Raw genomic sequence first — 19,191 nt, forward strand, 5'->3', positions numbered from 1 at the left:
CCACCGCCGGGCGGCCGGCGGGAGGGAGATACCCCCGCACGCGCCGAAGGAGTCCGCTCGGTTCCCCGGTGGCCCTGGCCACGCCCCGCCGCCGGGGGCGGTGCCCGGCAACGTCCCGTGCGGGGCCGGCGCTGCAGGGCGGGGCCGAGGCTGGCGGGGAGGCGTGGCCGAGACGAGGGAGGCGGGGCGGGAGAGGCCAGGGAGGAGGGGCCGAGACGAGCGTGGAGGCGGGGCCGAGGCGGGGCGGGAGGCGGGGCCGAGGCGGAGGAGGCAGGCCCCACGAGAGCGCTGTACTGCGCGTGCGCGGCCGCCCGGCTGCAGTGCCGGCTTGCGGCCGCCAGGCGGCACATGCGAGCGCAGACCGTCGCGCTGTAGCGCGCATGCGCGGCTCCCCGGCTGCAGTACCGGCGCTCGGTCGCACGGTGGCGGCAGCGAGAGCACAGCGGGGCCGAGCAGGGCGGGGCGGGGCCAGGGAGGCGGGGCCTCGGAGGGGATGGAGGAGGAGCCGGGCCGGGAGGCGGCGCTCTCGCGGAGGGAGGCGGGGCAGCATGGCGGGGGCGGGGGCCTATGGCAACTGGAGGCGGGGCGGGGGGCGGGGCCGAGGAGGGCTACAACCCCCCTTGCGCGGGGGGGACCTCCCCCAGGGGACCCGGCCGGGATAACCCACAGCGGGTGACTCACGGGGGGCACCTCACTCTGCGCAACTCGCCCACGCTGGAGCCGGCCCTGCCGCGGCCACCAAACTGCCACCACTGCACACACCTTTTCCTCGCATCGGGGTGGGAGTTTCTTCACTTTTCCATAATACTCGGGTTTGGGGCTTTTCGGCGCTTATCCACCATGCAGAAATTGGTGATTTTCGCTTCTGTGCGTGAAAAGGGGGTGTGGATTTTTGCTTTCCAGCTGCACCAATCCAGGCGGATGGAGCTTGCCTGGGAGCCCCAAATTGGGAATTTTTTTTTTCTTCCCCCCCCCCCCGAAACAGAAAATTGGGGTTTGTTTTCCCCAAATGCAGACCCAGAAGCAGGGTTTTGGGGTGGTGTTGTGCCGTGGCGGCAACTCCCGCTCTGTGTGCACGGCCCGGCAGTGGAAAGCGGCCCCAAATAGGGATGGGAAAAGGGGGAGAAGGGGAAGGGGCAGTTTTTGAAAGCACTTTTACATTTAAAAAAAAAAAAAAAAATGGGGAGGGGTGCAAGGCGGTGTGTCGAGGTTTTAAGTGCTTTCTATAAATAGGCTTTCCTTGCATTTCAAAACCCTTACAGAGAATAGACATTTCACCTATGTATCCATTTACACACAGACATAGATATATTTAGGGGAAATATAAGCCTGACGAATACCGGAAAACTTTCTGCGCTGTAAGCTGAAGGCAGATGGGAGAAACAGCTCCGCCTCCTTCCACCGCCTATGGGCTTTCCGGTAGTTGGCCCCGCCCCTTCCCAGGGGATTGTGGGAAGGGCGGGGGGCGGGGGGGCGGGGTAGGTGATCTAGAGCCGCGGCTGATGGAGCGTGTTCCGCTGGTTGCGTGCTGCAGTCCGTCGCGCACTATGACGTCGCAGCCGGAAGCGCCTCTTCGCGATCTCCGGCCTGGGCTCTGGTGCCGGTACCGGCCATGAGCAAGCGGAAGGCCCCTCAGGAGAGCCCCAACGAGGGCATCACCGACTTCCTCACGGGTAGGTGTGTGTATGGGGTGGGCGGGGGACCGCGGGGCGGCTGCTCTCACCGTGGTTTTCCCCGTAGAATTGGCCAATTACGAGCGCAACGTGAACCGCGCCGTTCACAAGTACAACGCGTACAGGTATGGCCACCCCACTCCTCTCCCCGCCCTGCGGCTGCGCCCGCCGCCGCGCCGGCAGGGCCGGCAGCGCCTTTGCGTGCTGACCGGCCCCGTTCTGCAGGAAAGCAGCCTCGGTTATCTCCCGGTACCCCAGCAAGATACGGAGCGGGGCCGAAGCCAAGAAGCTGGTAGGTGCCCCTGCCCGGGGTGGCGGCGGGGGGTTCTCGGGGCAGCCGGAGCGGGACGCGGCGCCGGGGGCTGCCGGGGGCTCGGGGCAGCTAAAGGCGGACCCCGTCCGTGCCGGGGCCGCGATGTGACGGGAGGGCGGGGGGGACACATCACTGCCACAGCTGGAGCGGGGGGCGCCAGCTGAGTCTCTGCCTGTGAAAGGGTTCTGTTGTTGCAGGCTTCCCCTTCGCTCAGTCACTGCTTCACTAAATTAGGGGAAGTCGAGCAGTAGTAATCAAAGCCTTGTTCAAAATTATTGCTTTGGGGGAACTTTTAAGATAGCCCTTGTTTATGCTGGTTGTGTTGTACCCATGGGTTCTTGTACTCCGTTATGGTCCAATATTTTATCATGGTCTCTGTGGCCTCATAGTTCTTTTGGGAATCTAAATTCTGGGGAGCTTTCCTTTTTTTTTTTTAGATATAATGACTTTAAGTGATCTTGAAGTTAACTTGTTTTCCCCCTGCCTCCAATATTTAGGATGGAGTAGGTGCTAAAATAGCTGAGAAAATAGATGAGTTCTTAGCCACTGGAAAACTACGCAAATTGGAAAAGGTGGGTTTGTTTCCCTTGTGCTCTGTTTCTCAAGAGTTGCTTTTCTTTGTAACCTGCAAAATAGCCTGCTTGCTTTGTGCAATTTCTGTTGTCCTTGGAGAGATGGATATCAAGCGTAAGAACAGTGGACATGGAGGCTGTGGTAAGTGGAAAGCAGGAAATGAGAAGCTCATCCAAAGCTTCCAAAATGTCTATTTATGAAAATATTTTAGGTTATATAATCAGTATGTGAATGTCTTCTGTGAGAAGTGGAATTCTGAGTCTGGAAGGCTGTGGAGTCTTGTGGTTTAACCATGCTTAGCATGGGTAGTTAGGCAGTTTTCAGGCTCAGTACATATGGCATTATTGTGATACACAGTATTGCCCTTGGTACTGTTTTGCATTGATTTATAGTGACCCTCCAAAGCAGAGTCTGATTAATCCTCTCAAGATTTCTTTGTTTATTGCAAATGGAATAAAGAAGGGTTTAGTTTGTGGTGGTTTGTTTTCGCAGATTCGACAAGATGATACAAGTGCATCTATCAATCTACTGACAAGAGTTACTGGCATTGGGTAAAGTTTTTTTGTTTGTTTTGTTCTTCTTCCTTTTCCTGTTTATTTGGTGGAGTTATGAAGAGAATTCAGGTGATTGCAAATAATGAAGAGAATGAGTTTGATCTGATGCTGTAGTGCTTGCAGTGAGAGACCATAGTTGTGATGACACGATTGACTGAGAGGAAAGGGTATACAATTGTCAATTACAGACTTTGCAGTAGAGGAGTGGAAGTGGGAAGCTCCTGTGTGCAAGCTGAGAGGGAAAGGAGAGAGGAGCTGGTGAAGAACAGAACCATGAAAGTCAGAGAAGAGTGAAAGTGAGAAGTCCATTTAGGACGTCTGGTGGGAAGATGGGCCCAAGGACAATAGTGCTCTGTTAGTAAAAGAAATAGTAAAGCCCTGAAATAGGCAACAAACCCCAAAGACCCATCAGGGCTCTTGTTTAACACTTGAAACCCTTGAGGTTGAGGGTAGGGAATGCAATCATACTCAAGTAGTTCTGAGGGAAAATGTGCGCAAAGTTTGAGGATATACTGGGATTTGAGAATGCCTTTGAAAAATTGGGATGGGATGCAGAAGGAGAAGCTTGGGTGTTGTCCTGTCTCAGGACAGTGGAAGTTACCTCCCTTAGTCTGGAACCTGGTAAGAGATGCAGGGACGGGTAAGAAAGGAAGTTAATGGCAGGTCAAGATCTGACAATCCTATTGTAATGTAAGAGTTTTATTGAGGAAGTGGATTCAAAGCCTTTAAGGGTGGTGGAAGTGTAACCATGGGATTCCAGAGCAGTTGGAAAGTAGTTCCCCAGGAAGGGACTATGCCTCCAGGCTGGTGGTTCTCAGCATTTTGAGATATTGGAAAGGTATCTGGGTATAACATTACCTGAATGCCTTTTTCACAGTTGAAACATCGTTCCTTCCTCGCAGAGTTGCGCAGATTAATCTAATGATGAACCCTTAAAGGGGAAAAAGGTTTGGCCGTTCACTTGAGTGCTATGCTTAAGGCAAACTCTCCAACCAAACTGGAGCTGGGAATGCTTTGCTGTACTGTTGGTTGCAAACGGCAGCCTTGTGGTTTTTTGAAGTGCTAGTCTAAAGATGCTTTTGTGTTGCTGTTGCCTTAAGCTGCTTCAGAGACTGTAGTCAAGTAGTTCTTATCATGCATTCAGTATTGTTGTCTAAAGCAATATTGCCTATTTGGTGAGGTTTTGTTTATTTTTTACAATTATACATCACTATATAGTTACATCAGTGCTAAAAAATGTGCTGGCCAAGCCTTCGATAGCCATTCCTGCTGATTGAAAGTACTAGCTGAAAATGTGTATGCTGAAAAGAGGGTAAGCATCAGAATTGACTTTAGTCTTGGCCTTGAAGAACCAAGGCAGCTACAACGAATTCTAACGTCCTTGTCAGTGTTGGGACATTCTTACTGTTCCTGATGGCAAATTACCTTGTCTCTTTGCAGTCCTGCTGCTGCTAGGAAGTTTGTTGAGGAAGGAATTAAGACTTTAGAAGGTAAGTGTAACGTTGGGTCCTCAATTCACACTCCAATAATGTTTTTGCTGTCAAGCTGCCTGTTCACAGTGGTACTGCAATAGCAGATACGGACTAGGCTTTGAGGAAAGTGTGTAAGATGCTAAAGTTAGTGCACAGGCTAAAGGCATTACATACGTATCCAAAGTACTTACAGATTACATGGAAAATAACAAGGATTTTGGCTTTGAGGTAAATGGTCTATTGAAGTCTTTATCAGGAAGCGCCCTATGCATTTGTACTTATCAGCTGTTGGGTAGTCAGTTTAAAATCTTTTTTCTTTGAGGTTGCGGCTTTCTTGTTACATATGGTTACTTTGGTTGCATTATGTTTGCATTGGTGGAAATTTATTGTAAGATTTTTAGTCTTCAAGTAACATTTTTTTGTTTTTCGTAATTTTTCTAGATCTAAGAAAAAATGAGCACAAGCTGACCCATCACCAGCGAATTGGGTTGAAGTAAGCTTTCTTGGGTGCAAGTGCTTGGCTTTTCTAATGCTTCCTGCAGACACCAGGATGTAATGTAAGGTTACAGAGGCCAAGTAAGGTTCTGTCTTCTCCGAGTGCCCTACGTGCTTTTCAGCATTTATTCAGAGCTTTTGTTTCATCGGGGTTGTAATTCAGTAGGCTTAGTCTGCATCCAGAAGGAAATGAATTTCAAATGACTTTTGCAGTTAGCTCATGGAGAATCACTTTAGCAAGGCTGCAGTGATGTTTCTTGTGAGCAACGTAAGAGCTTTGCATGTCTGAACTTGAGAATGACATGCAGAATGTGTGTCTGTCCCTCAATACTTACCAGCTTGAATATTGCTTGCTGAGTGGCTGTTCCCATGTGCTGGTTCTGGCAGAACTATAGCTGTGTTTGCAAGAAGCTGCAAGTGAACCAAATAAAGCCCTGTGTTTGAATTGGTTCTGTGTGGGGCCAGCTCTAGTGTTTCCCCGTCAGTGGCAGAGGTGCGGAATATGTGATCTGGACAAACTGCTTGTCAGTGAGTGACAAGGGTTACACAGTGATTGTTGCCTTCCCACTGCTCATCTGAGCCCTATACCTAGTGTGCATCCCTGCCTTTATACCTGTGAGAATTCAAGGGAAAACTTTTCACTCTTAAGTGAATATAAGAAAACTCACCTGACCTATCCATGTTGCTGGTGCACATGTTGCCCTTGGGTCTGCTTTCAGCGTTATGCTCAGATGTTGTTTCAGAACCTCTGGTAGGTGCTGAGCTGAAAGAATGGTTTCAGTGCTTTATGGTGGTCTTTTTGTCCCTAGTTCCACTGCAGCTCTTGGAGGGGGTTGGGGCAGGGGAGTCCCATATCCAGAAGCCCTGTCTGTGGAACTCTGGTTTGGGATGGTTGGGTAAGGAGTGTCAGAACACTCGGCTCTGAGGCTGCAGTATAGCTGCCGGTGCCTGCTGTCAGTGGGTTTGGTGCTGGAAAGGTGAAGAATGTGCCTGCTGGTCAGGCATGTCATTGTTTCACTTGGCCTCCTTTTCTCTGTAGTCAAGCAGTGTGCTGGGAGTCTTTTTTTACAGCTGTGTACAAAGATATTGGGAGCTGTACTTGACTTGTGAGCTTCCATTTAGCTCTTCCCAACATAAATCACATCTGACCACGGGTGAGGGACCTGTTCCTCCTGCTTGCTGGTGGACTGAGTTTTGTCAAGAACCTCTTATATATTCAGAGGGCTATGTAAATATCATAGAATGGTTTGGGTTGGAAGGGACCTTTAAAGGCCCTCTAGTCCATCCCCCTGCCATAAGCAGGGACATCTCCAACCAGACCAGGTTGCTCAGAGCCTTGTCCAACCTGGCGTGGAATGTTTCGAGGGATGGGGCATCTACCACCTCTCTGGGCAACGTAGGCCAGTACCTCACCACCCTCATTATAAAAAATTTCTTCGTTATATCTAGTCTAAATCTACTCTCCTTTAGTTTAAAGTGATTACCCCTTGTCCTATTGCAAGAGGCCCTGCTAAAAAGTTTGTCCCCATCTTTCTTTTAAGCCCCCTTTTAAATACTGAAAGGCCACAATAAGGTCTAGCTGGAGCCTTCTCTTCTCCAAGCTGAACAACCCCAACTCTTTCAGCCTGTCCTCATAGGAGAGGTGCTGCAGCCCTCTGATCATTTTTGTGACACTCCTCTGGACCTGCTCCAACAGATCCAAATATAAACCAATTGGTTATACGGTAATATTACTCCCACCTTGTAGCAGCTCTTCATATACAGTGGAAATAATATGCAATGAAACCATCTTTTAAGCATTGTCAAACTTGAAGTTGCAAGTTACTGTCACTTGGCAGGATGTTACTCTATGATATTTGGTGAGAATGGGAAGCTTTTTGTGATGTGACTAATACAAGTTATATTCTTTCCTCTGATACACATCTAATTGACTAAAATTTTAAGGTGCTACCCTTACCACTCTTTCAGATGCTTTTATTTTTATATATGCAGATATTTTGAAGATTTTGAGAAAAGAATCCCAAGGGAAGAAATGCTGCAAATGCAAGTAAGAATGTCTTTATCGAAGATGTGAGGCACTGATGGCCAATGAATGACTGATACCTCTAAACACAAATCTTTCCTTTTACATAGGAAATTGTGCTGAAAGAGGTAAAGAAGCTGGACCCAAACTATATTGCTACAGTCTGTGGCAGTTTTAGACGAGGTTGGTACTCTGATCTTACGTTTATTTTGGGCTAATAAGCAAGACTCATTACTATATATGTTGTTCTTCTAGACAGTCTATGCTGGAACCTGTTTTTTTTTTTGTTAGCATTGCCTTGACTGGTTAGTTCAGTGACAAAACACCTGCGTAAATCCTTGGTTCTCCACTCCACCCCCATAAAGAGTAGTCTGTTGTTAAATGTGAATCGTTTGCTTTGGTTTTAGATTAACAACTCTTGTACTTCATTGCTATAGAGTACAGCAAGAAATTCTTGGGTATTTTCTGAGATATATGGGGATGTTAACTTCTTGATGGAAGAACAAGATTCTCTTAGGTTTGGTTGTTTGGTTTTTTTTTTTTGCAAGTATCTTGAATAGTGACTGACTGTTTTCTACCAGAAAAACATGTTTGTAGGAGGAGGTTAGATGGATGTTCAGCAATGATAGTATAGTTTGTCATATGCAGCAGGATTTTTCTTTGCTTTGTACTTGCCTAGGTGCAGAGTCAAGTGGTGACATGGATGTACTCCTCACCCATCCGAGTTTCACATCTGAATCATCCAAACAGGTGTGTTTTTCTGCTATTGTGGATCAGTACTGTGCATTACTTTCACAAGGGTATGTTTAAATTCAGAAGATAAGTAGTCCCAGGCTCGTATTGCAGCTCTTTGCATCGTTTTGTTATTGTAATAATAAAGTCTTCTCTTGGATCACCGTGTTTATTTTGAGGAGTTAGAAAAACTTCTCGGGTCCATGTATTATGCTGTGTTCCTCTTGCAGAGCTACTCAGTATGTTTACTGTTATCCTTCTGTCCCTCCTCTTCCCTTCACGCACACTCCCCCCATCTTCTCAAATTCATGTGCTTTTACAAGGTAGACCTGTAACAGCTACCTGGATAAAGTAGGTAGAGTAAGTATCTCTTTTTGTAGCTGTAATCTTTTGGACAAGAAGTAAATGTCCTGCTGCCCTTGTAATCTTTTGGGACTAACTCTGGAGGAGTCTTAATGACAGTTGGTATTTCTTGTGTTGTTTCTATAGATTCATTGCTTAAAAGTTGAAAACTCAAACCAAGAAACTAGTTTTGTCATTTCCAACGAAAGCAATCTGATATGGGGTTTTGGTGAAATTTTTTATGTTGTGCAATGTCGTGGTTTAGGCCAAATCCACCACTGGGGACCCAAGGGACCCCAGTCGGGACCGACAGATGCTCCCCTCTACCCCTCTTCAAAGAGAGAGGCAGAGGAGGAAAAAGAGACTTATGAGTTTAGAAGGAACTAAACTACTTTAATGAAATATTAATAATAAAATAAAAAGAAATAATGAAATATATACAGAACCGTATCAAGCTCCCGAGATGAGAATCACATCACCGGCTGGCACTGGGGCAGTCCCAGGCTGGACTCAGTGACGGACGGGAACTGGATTCCGGATCTGGATTCCGGATCAGGATCACAGGCAGACAAACAGAGTCCTCCTCAGACGTCGGCCATTGAAGGAAGAGCCAGTGACCCTTTGATCCCTCAGCTTTTATACTGAGCATGAGGCAGATGGGATGGAATACCCCGTTGGTCAGTTTTGGGTCACCTGTCCTGTCCGCTCCTCCCTGCAGGTGGGACCCCACTATGCTTTTCCGCTTCCGACCCTCCAACATGGCAAATAACTTAGCAATAAGTATAAGCAAGAGCCTCTCTGCATACCATGCCTGGGCATCAGCTATAAACAATTGGTCTTATCACTCTGAGAGAGTGAACACTGTCTGCACAATATGCAGTTAATTTCAGTAGTTAGAAGACGCCCTGCTAAGAAGTGAAGTTACTAAACAAAATTGGTTCTGTTTTACCTCAAACCAGGACATGCAACTATAATTCTATTTGCTTTTTCTTATTTTTATTGTTACCTTTTTCCCCTCTGGGTCAAATTTCATGTACACTAATACATGTAATTATAATGACATCCTGTACTCATGCGGTTTGTAGTCTGGTAAATAGGTAACATATTCTTGCTACTTGTGAAATCATTTCTTCTTCTGTGTTGTCACTGTTCCTAGTCTAAACTTCTGCGTCAAGTTGTAGAACAACTGGAAAAAGTCCACTTTGTCACAGATATGCTGTCTAAAGGTGACACCAAATTCATGGTAAGGCTTTTTGGTGGTGAGGGATGTTGGGGGAAGGGGATTATCTTTCCTGACAGAACCTAGGATATATATGAGATGTGTTGTTCGGACTGCTGGAGTTGTGATTTTTCTGGTTTTGGTTGTGTGGGTTTTTTTTTTGTTTTGTTTTTTAATTTTTTTTTTTCATTTTCCCCCTTCCCCCCATAAAAACTTCCTGCGGTTAACTCTTAGTGAATCTCTCTTAGTAAGATTTCAGTATTAGAAAACTTATGGTTATTTATGTAGTTCTGAATCCCACTGACATAACCTTTGTTGCACAGTGCCAGTTATGTCTCTGTTTTGCTTGGTTTCCCCAGAACCTTAGCACAACCTCACTTCTTCAGTTGCACTAATGACCACTTTTGGAGCTCTGTCCTTAAGATCTTGGAAACACTATATTTGATCTCGGGCCTGTTTACCTGCTTTTGTCTAATACATAATATACTTTTGTCTCCTTTTTTGTCAGTTTTGTTGCAGAGCAGATTTAATAGATAAGCTGCTAGACTCAGGATATAATAGGGAATATGTGGGATGCCTAAAGAAAGTAATGAATTACATTACTTTCATTTTGTTAGGTCCCTTGCTCACAGCAAAACTTTTTATTTTCTTAAACATGTGGAATGGGTGTCTTCTTGCTTTGCTTAGTTTTCTTTACAGGCCCCAGGTATCCTGGTCTTACAGGCTGGTTAAGAGTTAATTCTAACAGCAGTGTAGAATCATAAGCAACACTGAGTGGAAATGAGGACTGGTTAGTTCCTGTCGGTCACTCACACTGGTTTTATGGAATTCCTTGGAAGCTCAGAGGAGTGGTCCTGCAGGAGGGTTCACCAAAGGTCCATGACTTATGAATTTCTATTCAAGACTTGAGATACTGTTATATTCAGCTGATCTTTTGGAAGGCATAAATACTTAAATATATAATACTACAGTTAAAGATAACTTGCTTTCACAAGGTGAAAGGGGCTGTTGGAGCACTTGATTATTTTATTTTTTTTTGTTTGCTAGTTTGGTTTTGCTTAAAATAAGAGCTAAAAGAACTCTGAGAATTTGTCTTCAGTTTAGTTTGTGTTGCATTCCGAGACGGAATGAAACTTGATGGCTTTTTTCTGGCTTTATCTTTAGGAAGAATAAACGAAAGTTGTTGTCATTATTACCAGATGGTTTAAATGTGAATACTGTATGGGTTTAAAGCTAAATGTATGTCTGTGAGCCAGAAGCAGAGATGCTGTGCATTCCCAGTTTGACAAGCTTACTATAGATTGACAGTTTGCTCTGTATAATCCTGTCAGTCTTAAATAGTTGTGGAATAGCTCTTGTCTTCAAAGTGGAAGCTAAGAAAGGAATGTTGTAAAAAAGGGAAATCTGACTGCAGGTGAGAATCTGAGAAAAGCAAGTCTCAGTAAGGAGACAGACAACATAACTTTAAAAGCATAAGCAATGTTGAGCTTTCAAAACAAAGCTAAGACTAGAAGTCTCAGCATGAAGCTGCAATTGGTGAAATGGTTTACTATGTAAACGCTCCTCATAATTCCTTATGGTTCATGTCCCTCCCCACTACTGTATTGTCATTTAAGATGATTGTAGATTAGGGAAAAACAGAAAAGGCTGACGTGAATTGCATGAAGATTACAAAGCAGTTTGAAATGTAAAGTGGTAGAGGATTTCTTAAGGAAAAAAATTCCTTTCTTTTTTAATTTCTATTAGCTTGAGCTTTGTCTGCATTTTCTTTAACCTGCTGATGCTTGTGCATACTGAAAAGCCTGATAATAATTAGAGCAGAAGAATGGGAAATGAGAAGTCCTGTGATCCTTCCTGCTGTAATAAAAACTTAAGAAGCAGTTATATGCTACATTGAACTACCATCCTCTTAGCAGTGTAAAAAAAAAAAAAAAAGTGATTTATGGTACTGTGATGTGCAGCTGTTCTAATGAAGTATTTCACTGGTTCAGCGGGAACTTAACTTTGCATTCTAGGATGACTGAGGATTGTTTAGAGGTTGTTTAGGGATGGGGAGGTGAAGATTAATCTCACATCTGTTTAATTACATGTTGAATTTCTTCCTTTCCTTACTTCCTCACAGGGTGTCTGTCAGCTGCCAAATAAAGAAGATGGAACAGCATATCCACATAGGAGAATTGATATCCGGTACACACATAAAAAATATTAAAAAAAAAAAAAAATGATGCCCGCACACACTTTAGCTGTCAGCTACATAGTAGGCATTTGCATCAAGTTCTGCGTTCAAATCTCTACTTCCATGTCCAGAACACGGCAGTTACAAGGTTTCTAATTCCTTTGCAGTATGCAAACCACTGTACAGCTGCCAGTATCTACAACAGGTTATTAGCAGAAATGCTGTATTTTAAATCATGACTTCGTATCCAGTTTCAGAACTGTGACCTACTTTTATCATACCGCTTTGACATTAATTCTCGGCAGGACTGGAAGCACCATAACCGTGTAGTGGCTGAACACCAGTAACGTATGTGTCAGGGTAGATGTGCTGAACTTTTCTTTGATAAGCAGTTTGTTTCATTCTTGCATCTGGCTTGTGGGAAAATCAAATGTACAGAGTTGCAGAATGTGTGCATGTAAATAGGAAGTAAACCTAGAACCATGTCTGAACAGCTGAATTCCAAGTGGCTTGTAACCTTTTTGTTATGTATTTTTTCTAAATCTGTACTCTTCTTCTGCTTTTATTCTAGGCTTATCCCCAAAGATCAGTATTACTGTGGTGTACTGTATTTCACAGGAAGTGATATATTCAACAAAAACATGAGAACTCATGCTCTGGAAATGGGCTTCACAATCAATGAGTATACAATCCGTCCCCTGGGTGTCACTGGTCAGTCTGGGCCTTTCCACAGAGTATTCTTTCTAGTTACATGCTTTGTGTAATTTTCTTCGTAAATTGGTGTCTTGGTGTACTGGAAATACTTCTGATAAATACCGTAGTTTGTAAAATTTTGGAGTGTCCTTTCTGGTATTGGACACCAACGTAGCAGGAAGAGGCAGTCTACTTATGTAGAGCAGTGCTGTGGTACAAAGTTACGTCTTTGCGCCACCTAATCTACTCAAAGTCTTACTGACCTAAAGATTTTTTTTTTTTTTGGTGTCATGCACAGCACATTTATGACTCAACAGGATATGTCATGTCCTTCAGTTGTTTTGTGTTTGGAGGGGGGCTGACTATATATATACATACATACATACATGAATGTAAAGATATTTAACTGCATAACCACATGGCTCCAAAGTTAATTCATTACCATACGCTAATGAGAATCAGTACCTAAACAATGTATGAAAATGCTGGGGGGGTATTTTGGTTTGTTTGTTTGTTGTTTGTTTTTTTGTTTTTGTTTTTTTTTTTTTTAAAGTCTGTTTTACTTACATCAGTTTTGTCTTAATCTGGCAATGCGTTTTGGCATTTCAGGATTGTACAGACTTTCCACTTTTCAGATAGCGTCTGTAACTTGCTTGCAGGAGTCGCTGGGGAGGCCCTACCAGTAGAATGTGAGAAAGACATCTTTGACTATATCCAGTGGAAATACCGAGAACCAAAAGATCGGAGTGAATAACTGCTTGTCGAGGTTTGTAACCTAGAGGTGTTTTCATAGTATCTTATGAACATACAAAGCACATATTCTCTCTTTGGATGTTACTGCAAAAAGTGTACAGTACTGTTGTTTAAAGCAAGTCCACGGCACTAGCACAGAATGCGTAGTGAAGATTAAATCCTGCAAGATCTCATTTTGATCTCTCTCATCCTCGCTCCCTCCCCCTTAAAGCTGATTCAAACGCTTACTATGTGGTACTACTTACTATAGGCTGTGGTGCTGGAAAAACCTGTGGGGAAGGTGGTGCGGCAGTCAGACTCTTTAGAGAAGCATACTGTCTTTTGCTTTGGGATTTAGTAAAAAAACTATCAGATGATAAATCACAGGTTTCTATTTAACCCTTGAGGAGCAGAAAGTTCTGACGTAAAGGCAAAATGTTTCTTATTTAATTTCTTGTGGCTTGGTTTGAAGATGGTGGCTGCCAATCAAAATTAATGCTGGTTCTTTTGCAGTCACTGGAAAGTCCTACAAAACAGTATTAGCCTTTTATAAAAAGCTACGTGCTGTGGTTTCATAATACTTGTGATGATTGAGCTATTAATTTTTTTTTTTCTAGTAAATTTAGTAGCCCTTAGGCTTGTGGTCATTGTTAGAAAAGTCTGGACACTTCAAACTGAGCAAGCTGCCTTAGCTTATTTCTTGTAGTTTTGCAAAAGATGATCAGAGTTCTGATGCTTCTGTGTTTTAATATCATATACACAGACATACTCCGCACAAACATCACTAACTTTAATATATTAAAAAACAGGCAGTTCTTGGAGAAAATAACGTAACTTTTTTTTTTGCTATTTACTTTGTTGAGGTTGAAAGACTTGGAAGTAAACCATTGCTTTTGTGTAGTTGTTGCAAATGGTCTCATTAAGTAATACATATGACTTTTTAATTTTTTTTTTTAAGCAGTTTGACTAATTATGTCTGTAGAGCATCTTGGAATGTTCAAATGAACGTTTTGCTAATACAAGCTGCTGGCATAAATTGCTTGAGTAGATAATCTACAGCATCTGTCTGTAGCAGCAGGCACTTTATAAATAATCACAGATCACATTTGACCATGGCAGTGAATTAGTACTGGCAGTGCACAATTAAGAAAACTTATAGTTCTGAAACTTCAGTATAAGATCAGTGAGACTAGAAGAATTGTATTAGGAGAGCATTATTCTTACAGCACTTTAAGTGCCATAATTATAAGATTATTCTTACAGCACTTGGATCTTGTATGCATAGATGTATGTCTATGTCTGTCTTTTCAAATATATACTTGAAGGGGGATGGGTGGAAAAAAGCATGTAAAAGTCTATTTCCCACCCCTACTGAGTAAATAAAAGTATAAAAAACTTTTAATGTTGGTTACATAGAACAATGTATTATCAGTCCCCACTAGATAGTAAATATGTTGAGGCAGGCTTTTCAGAACATATAAATTGGGCCAAAAAAAGACTGCCCACGTGCTTAGTTGCACAGCTCACTGCTGCAATATTTTTGGCTTAAAAATATATCATTGGAACACCTAAGACTAGCGGGGAAACATGAAAGGCAGAAATGTCTTCCAGTGCTGAAGTTGTACTTTGGAACATAATTATAGAATGCAAAGTCATTACTGCTGGTGCTATTGAAATACTACGCCTTTATGTGACTATAGAAGAATGTATGTAACACACAAGCCAGACATAATTAACAATTTCCCACAGGACTTCAGGTTCAAATTCATAAGACGTATTGTATTCGAGATCTGCAATAACTGGAGCAGGTGGCAAAAGGAAATGGGGTACATGTCTTTGGAAGACCCTTTCTGGTCTTGAAGTGAAATTTTAAGCCATTATTCATGTCTCTGTTGGTTGCTGTCAAAAACCACCAGTAATGGAGAACCTGAAATCTGCTGGGCCAGTTGCTTGCTTTGCAGCATTGCAGGTCACTTTGACACTTTGAAATGTTTGTGGCATCTAGACTTTAAAATACTCTTGACCTTTTAAGATTAGTTTCTTTAACTTGCTTGCCAAGGGAGGAGGGAAAGGAATCTCCTAGCACTGGGTCAGCTTACTGGACAGCACACAAACAACTCTGGATTAAAATGTACATCCCGTTACACTGCTTTGCATTGCTAATATATACTAGTCTTTTGGCAGGTGCTCAGGTGTGATCCTTGTGCTGCTCTGCTGACTAGTGTTTGGCAAGACAAACTGAAGCCATGGTCACAACGCTGAAAAAATTCTGGATGTTGAGCAATGTCTGTCCTTTCTTCAGCCACCCTGTTGTCCACAGAGTCCTCCTAGCTGCTCTCCCTGTGACAAATCAATGTTCAATATGCCCTGGCTGTGGATTAGTGACCTTCTTTCCCAGCCTTATTCTGACTTTCTCCTTTTATTCAGCCCCAAATGTCCTACTGAAATTGTTTAGGAGATCCAAAGCAAATCATAAGGTTTCCATGTTTTCATAAGGATCACAGAACATTACACAGTCATGCCTGCTGAAGTATGGCTTCTTTTAGACAAGAGCACTTCCTTGCCAGTTCTGAACAAATTTCTATCTCCATTATGGATGTTTCTCTTATCCAGAAACTAATCCTTGTTTACTGGCTAAACATCTATTACAGGTTTGGCGATGTATGCAGAGATTTCGTAAACATGTGAAAATTCTTCATGTACATAAAAGGATTATTTTCTGTCTCCTCTGCACTGGCTCTGCTGCCGAGTTTGCTGTTTTAAAAGTGGTGTGCTTTTCTTTTACTCAATAATGTATCTGCTAATGTCTTCCCTATAGAGTTTGTCCAGCTGAAACTGGCTGCAAGAACTGATGTTGTGGCTTTTAAAACCACAAGGATGTTGTGCCTGGGTAGGGAGTGTTCTCATACAATTGCCTGTGTCTCTGTTCTCTGTGTCTTTGATTAGAGTGCACTCAAGGAGTTCTCCAGAATAGTTTTAGTGTGTATCCATTTCTCCAGTTGGGTAAGCGGGTGCACGAGTGCCTGCAGTTCTTACTTTACTTGCTTGGCTTTTAGTGTAGTGGGCTTTGAGTGGTACAGCAACGCAGATGACCGTTTGCAATTGTCAAGAGCTCCTGAGAGCTTTGTGTTGTCCAAAGACAGTGATAACAGAAAGCATTCCATTTCTTTCTTTTCATCTAAGAACATCAACATTAACTAGATTACTGTTCTAAGAATTGTGCAGTTACCCTATTTGTCATAACTGAGCCTAAAAGAAAAGAATGTTGTTGTTGCATGTGAGACAATGTGGAGGTTATGGTTGTAGACATAGCCTTTTGCCAGGACTGACCTTGCTTTTATTTACAAACTAAAGGAAACACCAATACAGAACAGTACTGGGGGTGTACTACTGATGCTAATTTAGTGTCAGAAGCAGCAGCTGAGAGCAAATAGCCACATCTTTCAGATATGCTGTAAAAGGAAGAGAAGTGGCACTGAGTTTCCCTAGAGAGTAGGGAAATAATAAGTGACTGCACAGTCTGAATAGTGTTGATGCTTTGCCTTGTTGTGCATTTGTCCTGCTACCTTGAGAGAAAAATCAACCGTCTCTTTCTCCTGATATTCTTAAACGTTCAGAGACTTATACCTGCATAAACTTATAAAGACAGAAAGATCCATTTTCAATGAGTCTTAGATCCTATTTTTCATGCAAATGTTACTTTTAAATTTTTTTTTGACATCAAGCCTTGATCCAAAAATGTTGAGTGATGAAGAATAAGTGAAGTCTCTGTTTTTTAGCAGTTAAAAACAAACAAAAAAAACATACATAAAACCCAACCACCCAATTTAAATAATATATAAAATTGTTTAACGTAGGCTTTTAACAGACAACTGCTTAATCTAGCTGCAACAATCCTGCTTTCGAAGACAGAAGCCTCTTCTGGTTAAGAGACTGAAATTTTGAACTGATGTATGCATTTGCTCACTCAGAACCATGTACTGGTCTGCTAGACCTTTCTTCTGATCTGTTTCTATTTCTTTGTATCTTATGTATGTGTAGAAACCAGAATAAGATGTCTGTGTCCTGAAGTACTCCTAAAGAACACTGTTGTCAACTACTATCTGTATCTCCTTATCTCTGTGTTAAGTGTCCAGGTGCAGTGATGAAGCTCATGCTAAGCTGTTTCTGTGTCTTTACTCTAAAACCTTTCAATATGTCCATATGTTAATGTTGCCATTCTCCTGTTGCACGTGACAAGTGTTCCTAGATATGTTATTGTACTATAGGTTGCAATTCACTGTATTTTGTTCAACTTGCCATTACCCAGAAGACTGGTCTGATTAATTGATGCATTTCTACCACTCCTATAGAGTCCATCTGCCCCTTTTTATATGCAAACCTGTCGGCTCTGATTATAAATCATTGTGTAAGGTAATGATAATTTTGGATGTGACAGAAGGTCCCGTCAATATTGTATTACTAGTTGTATTTGGGATAGGGATTCTGTTGGTTAACTTAAAACTTAACTAATTTTAAGTAGTAAACTACTAACTTATATGTATTGTACAGCAGCAGCATGGAATGTATTGCTGTTACTGTATTTGAATACCTTGTAGGAGTATAAGGCAAATATACTACAGAATTGCAAGCTTGAGAAGGTGAAAGTCAAATTGACTATTGCTAATCATACAATATTTTTCTTGATTTGTTAATGATTGGGTCCTCTGTCTGCCTTTATGGGGGCAGAGAGGAGTTTGCATCTGTATTCTCAGAGTACTTAACCTAACTTGAATCACAAAGCGAGGATGAATGTAATGCTGTTTAGTTTTGGGTTTTTTTTTCAGACTTAAGCCTATGGAACAGCTACATTTTTACTTGTTCTTATATAATTAGTATCGTTCAGTCTTAGTAGTGGAGATTATGGACTGTTACTCTTGCTTATCCCTTTATTTTTTTCTGGTTTTCGTATTGGAAGTTTAATTATTTTCTGGGAATGTTCCCCAGCCTTAATGCATGCACAGGTATTTAAGGTGACTAGAAGTTAACTGGTACTATGTGAAGTCTTATGATGTTTGATAGTAAAAAATATATATAGCTGATGTATTTAGTGTTTTCTTCAATAATCAGTAGGAATAAATGAAATGAGAATTCAATCATGAATGTGTAATTCTGTTTGTGGTTTGGGGTTTTTTTAGCTGTAATTCTAAGAGCATCAACAAGCAGTACCACAAGCTTACCGTGTTTACAGATGTTCCTTAGGCAGCACTGCAGTGTTACACTGATGCATCCTCTATCCTCCTCAACAGGCAGCCTAGAAGCCTACTTTGTCTTGGGACTTGAGGCAGAATTTGCTGACCTTGCAGTTTCTCTAACACTGAATTCTAGGTGAAAGAAAAATGGCTTGTTCAGGGTGTGCATGTAAATATACAATGAACTATGTAAATGTACAATGGGTCTTTTTCTTTTTTTTTTTTTTTCCCTCTCTTTCCCCCCCCCCCTCTCCCGGTTAACTGCCCCTTGTTCTGGGCTGCTTTGGGTTACTTACACTGGTTTCCTTCCTCCTCCTGCAGAACTGCACTTTAAGATACCTGGTAATCACGAGAGGCAACAGCTGCAACCCTTGTGCTTATCACAGGGAATCTGTGTAACTGAGCACGTACTATACTGGTGTTCGTGCATACATAACAGACCAGCACTTGGGGTTTGTCAGCGATAGTGGCTGCACCCTCCTGTCAGCGCTTGCTCTCCTCCTTGTTAGAAGGTCTTACACGGGGAGTGGCTCTGCCTCTCCTTCCTCCGCCCCGGGGCTGGAGCGGCCCTCGCTACGGGCGCTGTTGAGGCGCTGAGGGGGTTGCGAGGAACTGTGGCCCTCGCTGGAGAGCCGGGCCGGTGACGGGGGACTGCCCCGCGGCCGTTGAGGCCGGGCCCGCTGACCGCCCTCCTCCCTCCCCCTCACGCACCTGGAGCGGGTGTCACACCCTTCCGCAGGTCGCCGAGATGGCAGTCGCCTCCGCCCGCTTGGCCGCCGTTTCTCGCAGCAGCAGGGGGGCCCGGCGCTGAGGAGCCCTCCTGCCGGCGGGAATGGCATCCTGGGCCTGCTCCCGGGAGCCACAGCTGCGGCGAAGGGCCCAGGCCCCCGCGGCGGCCGGGGCCCCGAGAGGAGGGGCGCGGCAGCGGTAGGCGTGCGTATGCGCATGCGCGGCGGGGGCGCG

At 43.5% G+C, this 19,191-nt stretch overlaps 1 protein-coding gene and 1 long non-coding RNA gene across 3 annotated transcripts; one reads left to right on the forward strand and one right to left on the reverse strand.

Moving 5' to 3' along the window:
* Window positions 1-1,509: 1,509 nt before the first annotated feature.
* POLB (DNA polymerase beta) lies at window positions 1,510-18,132 on the forward strand. Its single transcript, XM_082495641.1, has 15 exons — window positions 1,510-1,673; window positions 1,741-1,798; window positions 1,899-1,965; window positions 2,484-2,558; window positions 3,052-3,110; window positions 4,554-4,603; window positions 5,027-5,078; window positions 7,073-7,127; window positions 7,214-7,286; window positions 7,783-7,853; window positions 9,334-9,420; window positions 11,519-11,583; window positions 12,144-12,283; window positions 12,925-13,031; window positions 15,182-18,132. Exons 1-14 carry the CDS (start codon window positions 1,613-1,615, stop codon window positions 13,017-13,019), a joined length of 1,008 nt encoding a protein of 335 aa, XP_082351767.1. The 5' UTR covers window positions 1,510-1,612; the 3' UTR covers window positions 13,020-13,031; window positions 15,182-18,132.
* LOC309681714 lies at window positions 8,494-19,122 on the reverse strand. 2 transcript variants are annotated; one of them, XR_014270059.1, is made up of 4 exons: window positions 18,940-18,957; window positions 18,525-18,567; window positions 18,217-18,360; window positions 8,494-11,530 (listed from the first exon to the last, which is right to left on the reverse strand). It is a non-coding gene; the product is annotated as an uncharacterized lncRNA (long non-coding RNA). The 2 variants fall into 2 exon arrangements; XR_014270058.1 differs by lacking the exon at window positions 18,525-18,567 and having other exon boundaries at window positions 18,940-19,122.
* Between the last annotated feature and the right edge of the window lie 69 nt (window positions 19,123-19,191).

The sequence above is a fragment of the Vanellus vanellus genome, assembly GCF_965231255.1.
Source record: "Vanellus vanellus genome assembly, chromosome: 26".
NCBI classification, from domain to species: domain Eukaryota; kingdom Metazoa; phylum Chordata; class Aves; order Charadriiformes; family Charadriidae; genus Vanellus; species Vanellus vanellus.

Excerpts from the sequence above, each read along its gene's own strand:
- POLB (XM_082495641.1), top strand. The coding sequence starts at position 1,613 with ATGAGCAAGCGGAAGGCCCCTCAGGAGAGCCCCAACGAGGGCATCACC. Across the intron at positions 1,674-1,740 it reads CATCACCGACTTCCTCACGG|AATTGGCCAATTACGAGCGC; the intron begins GTAGGTGTGTGT and ends TTTTCCCCGTAG. Across the intron at positions 1,799-1,898 it reads CACAAGTACAACGCGTACAG|GAAAGCAGCCTCGGTTATCT; the intron begins GTATGGCCACCC and ends CCCGTTCTGCAG.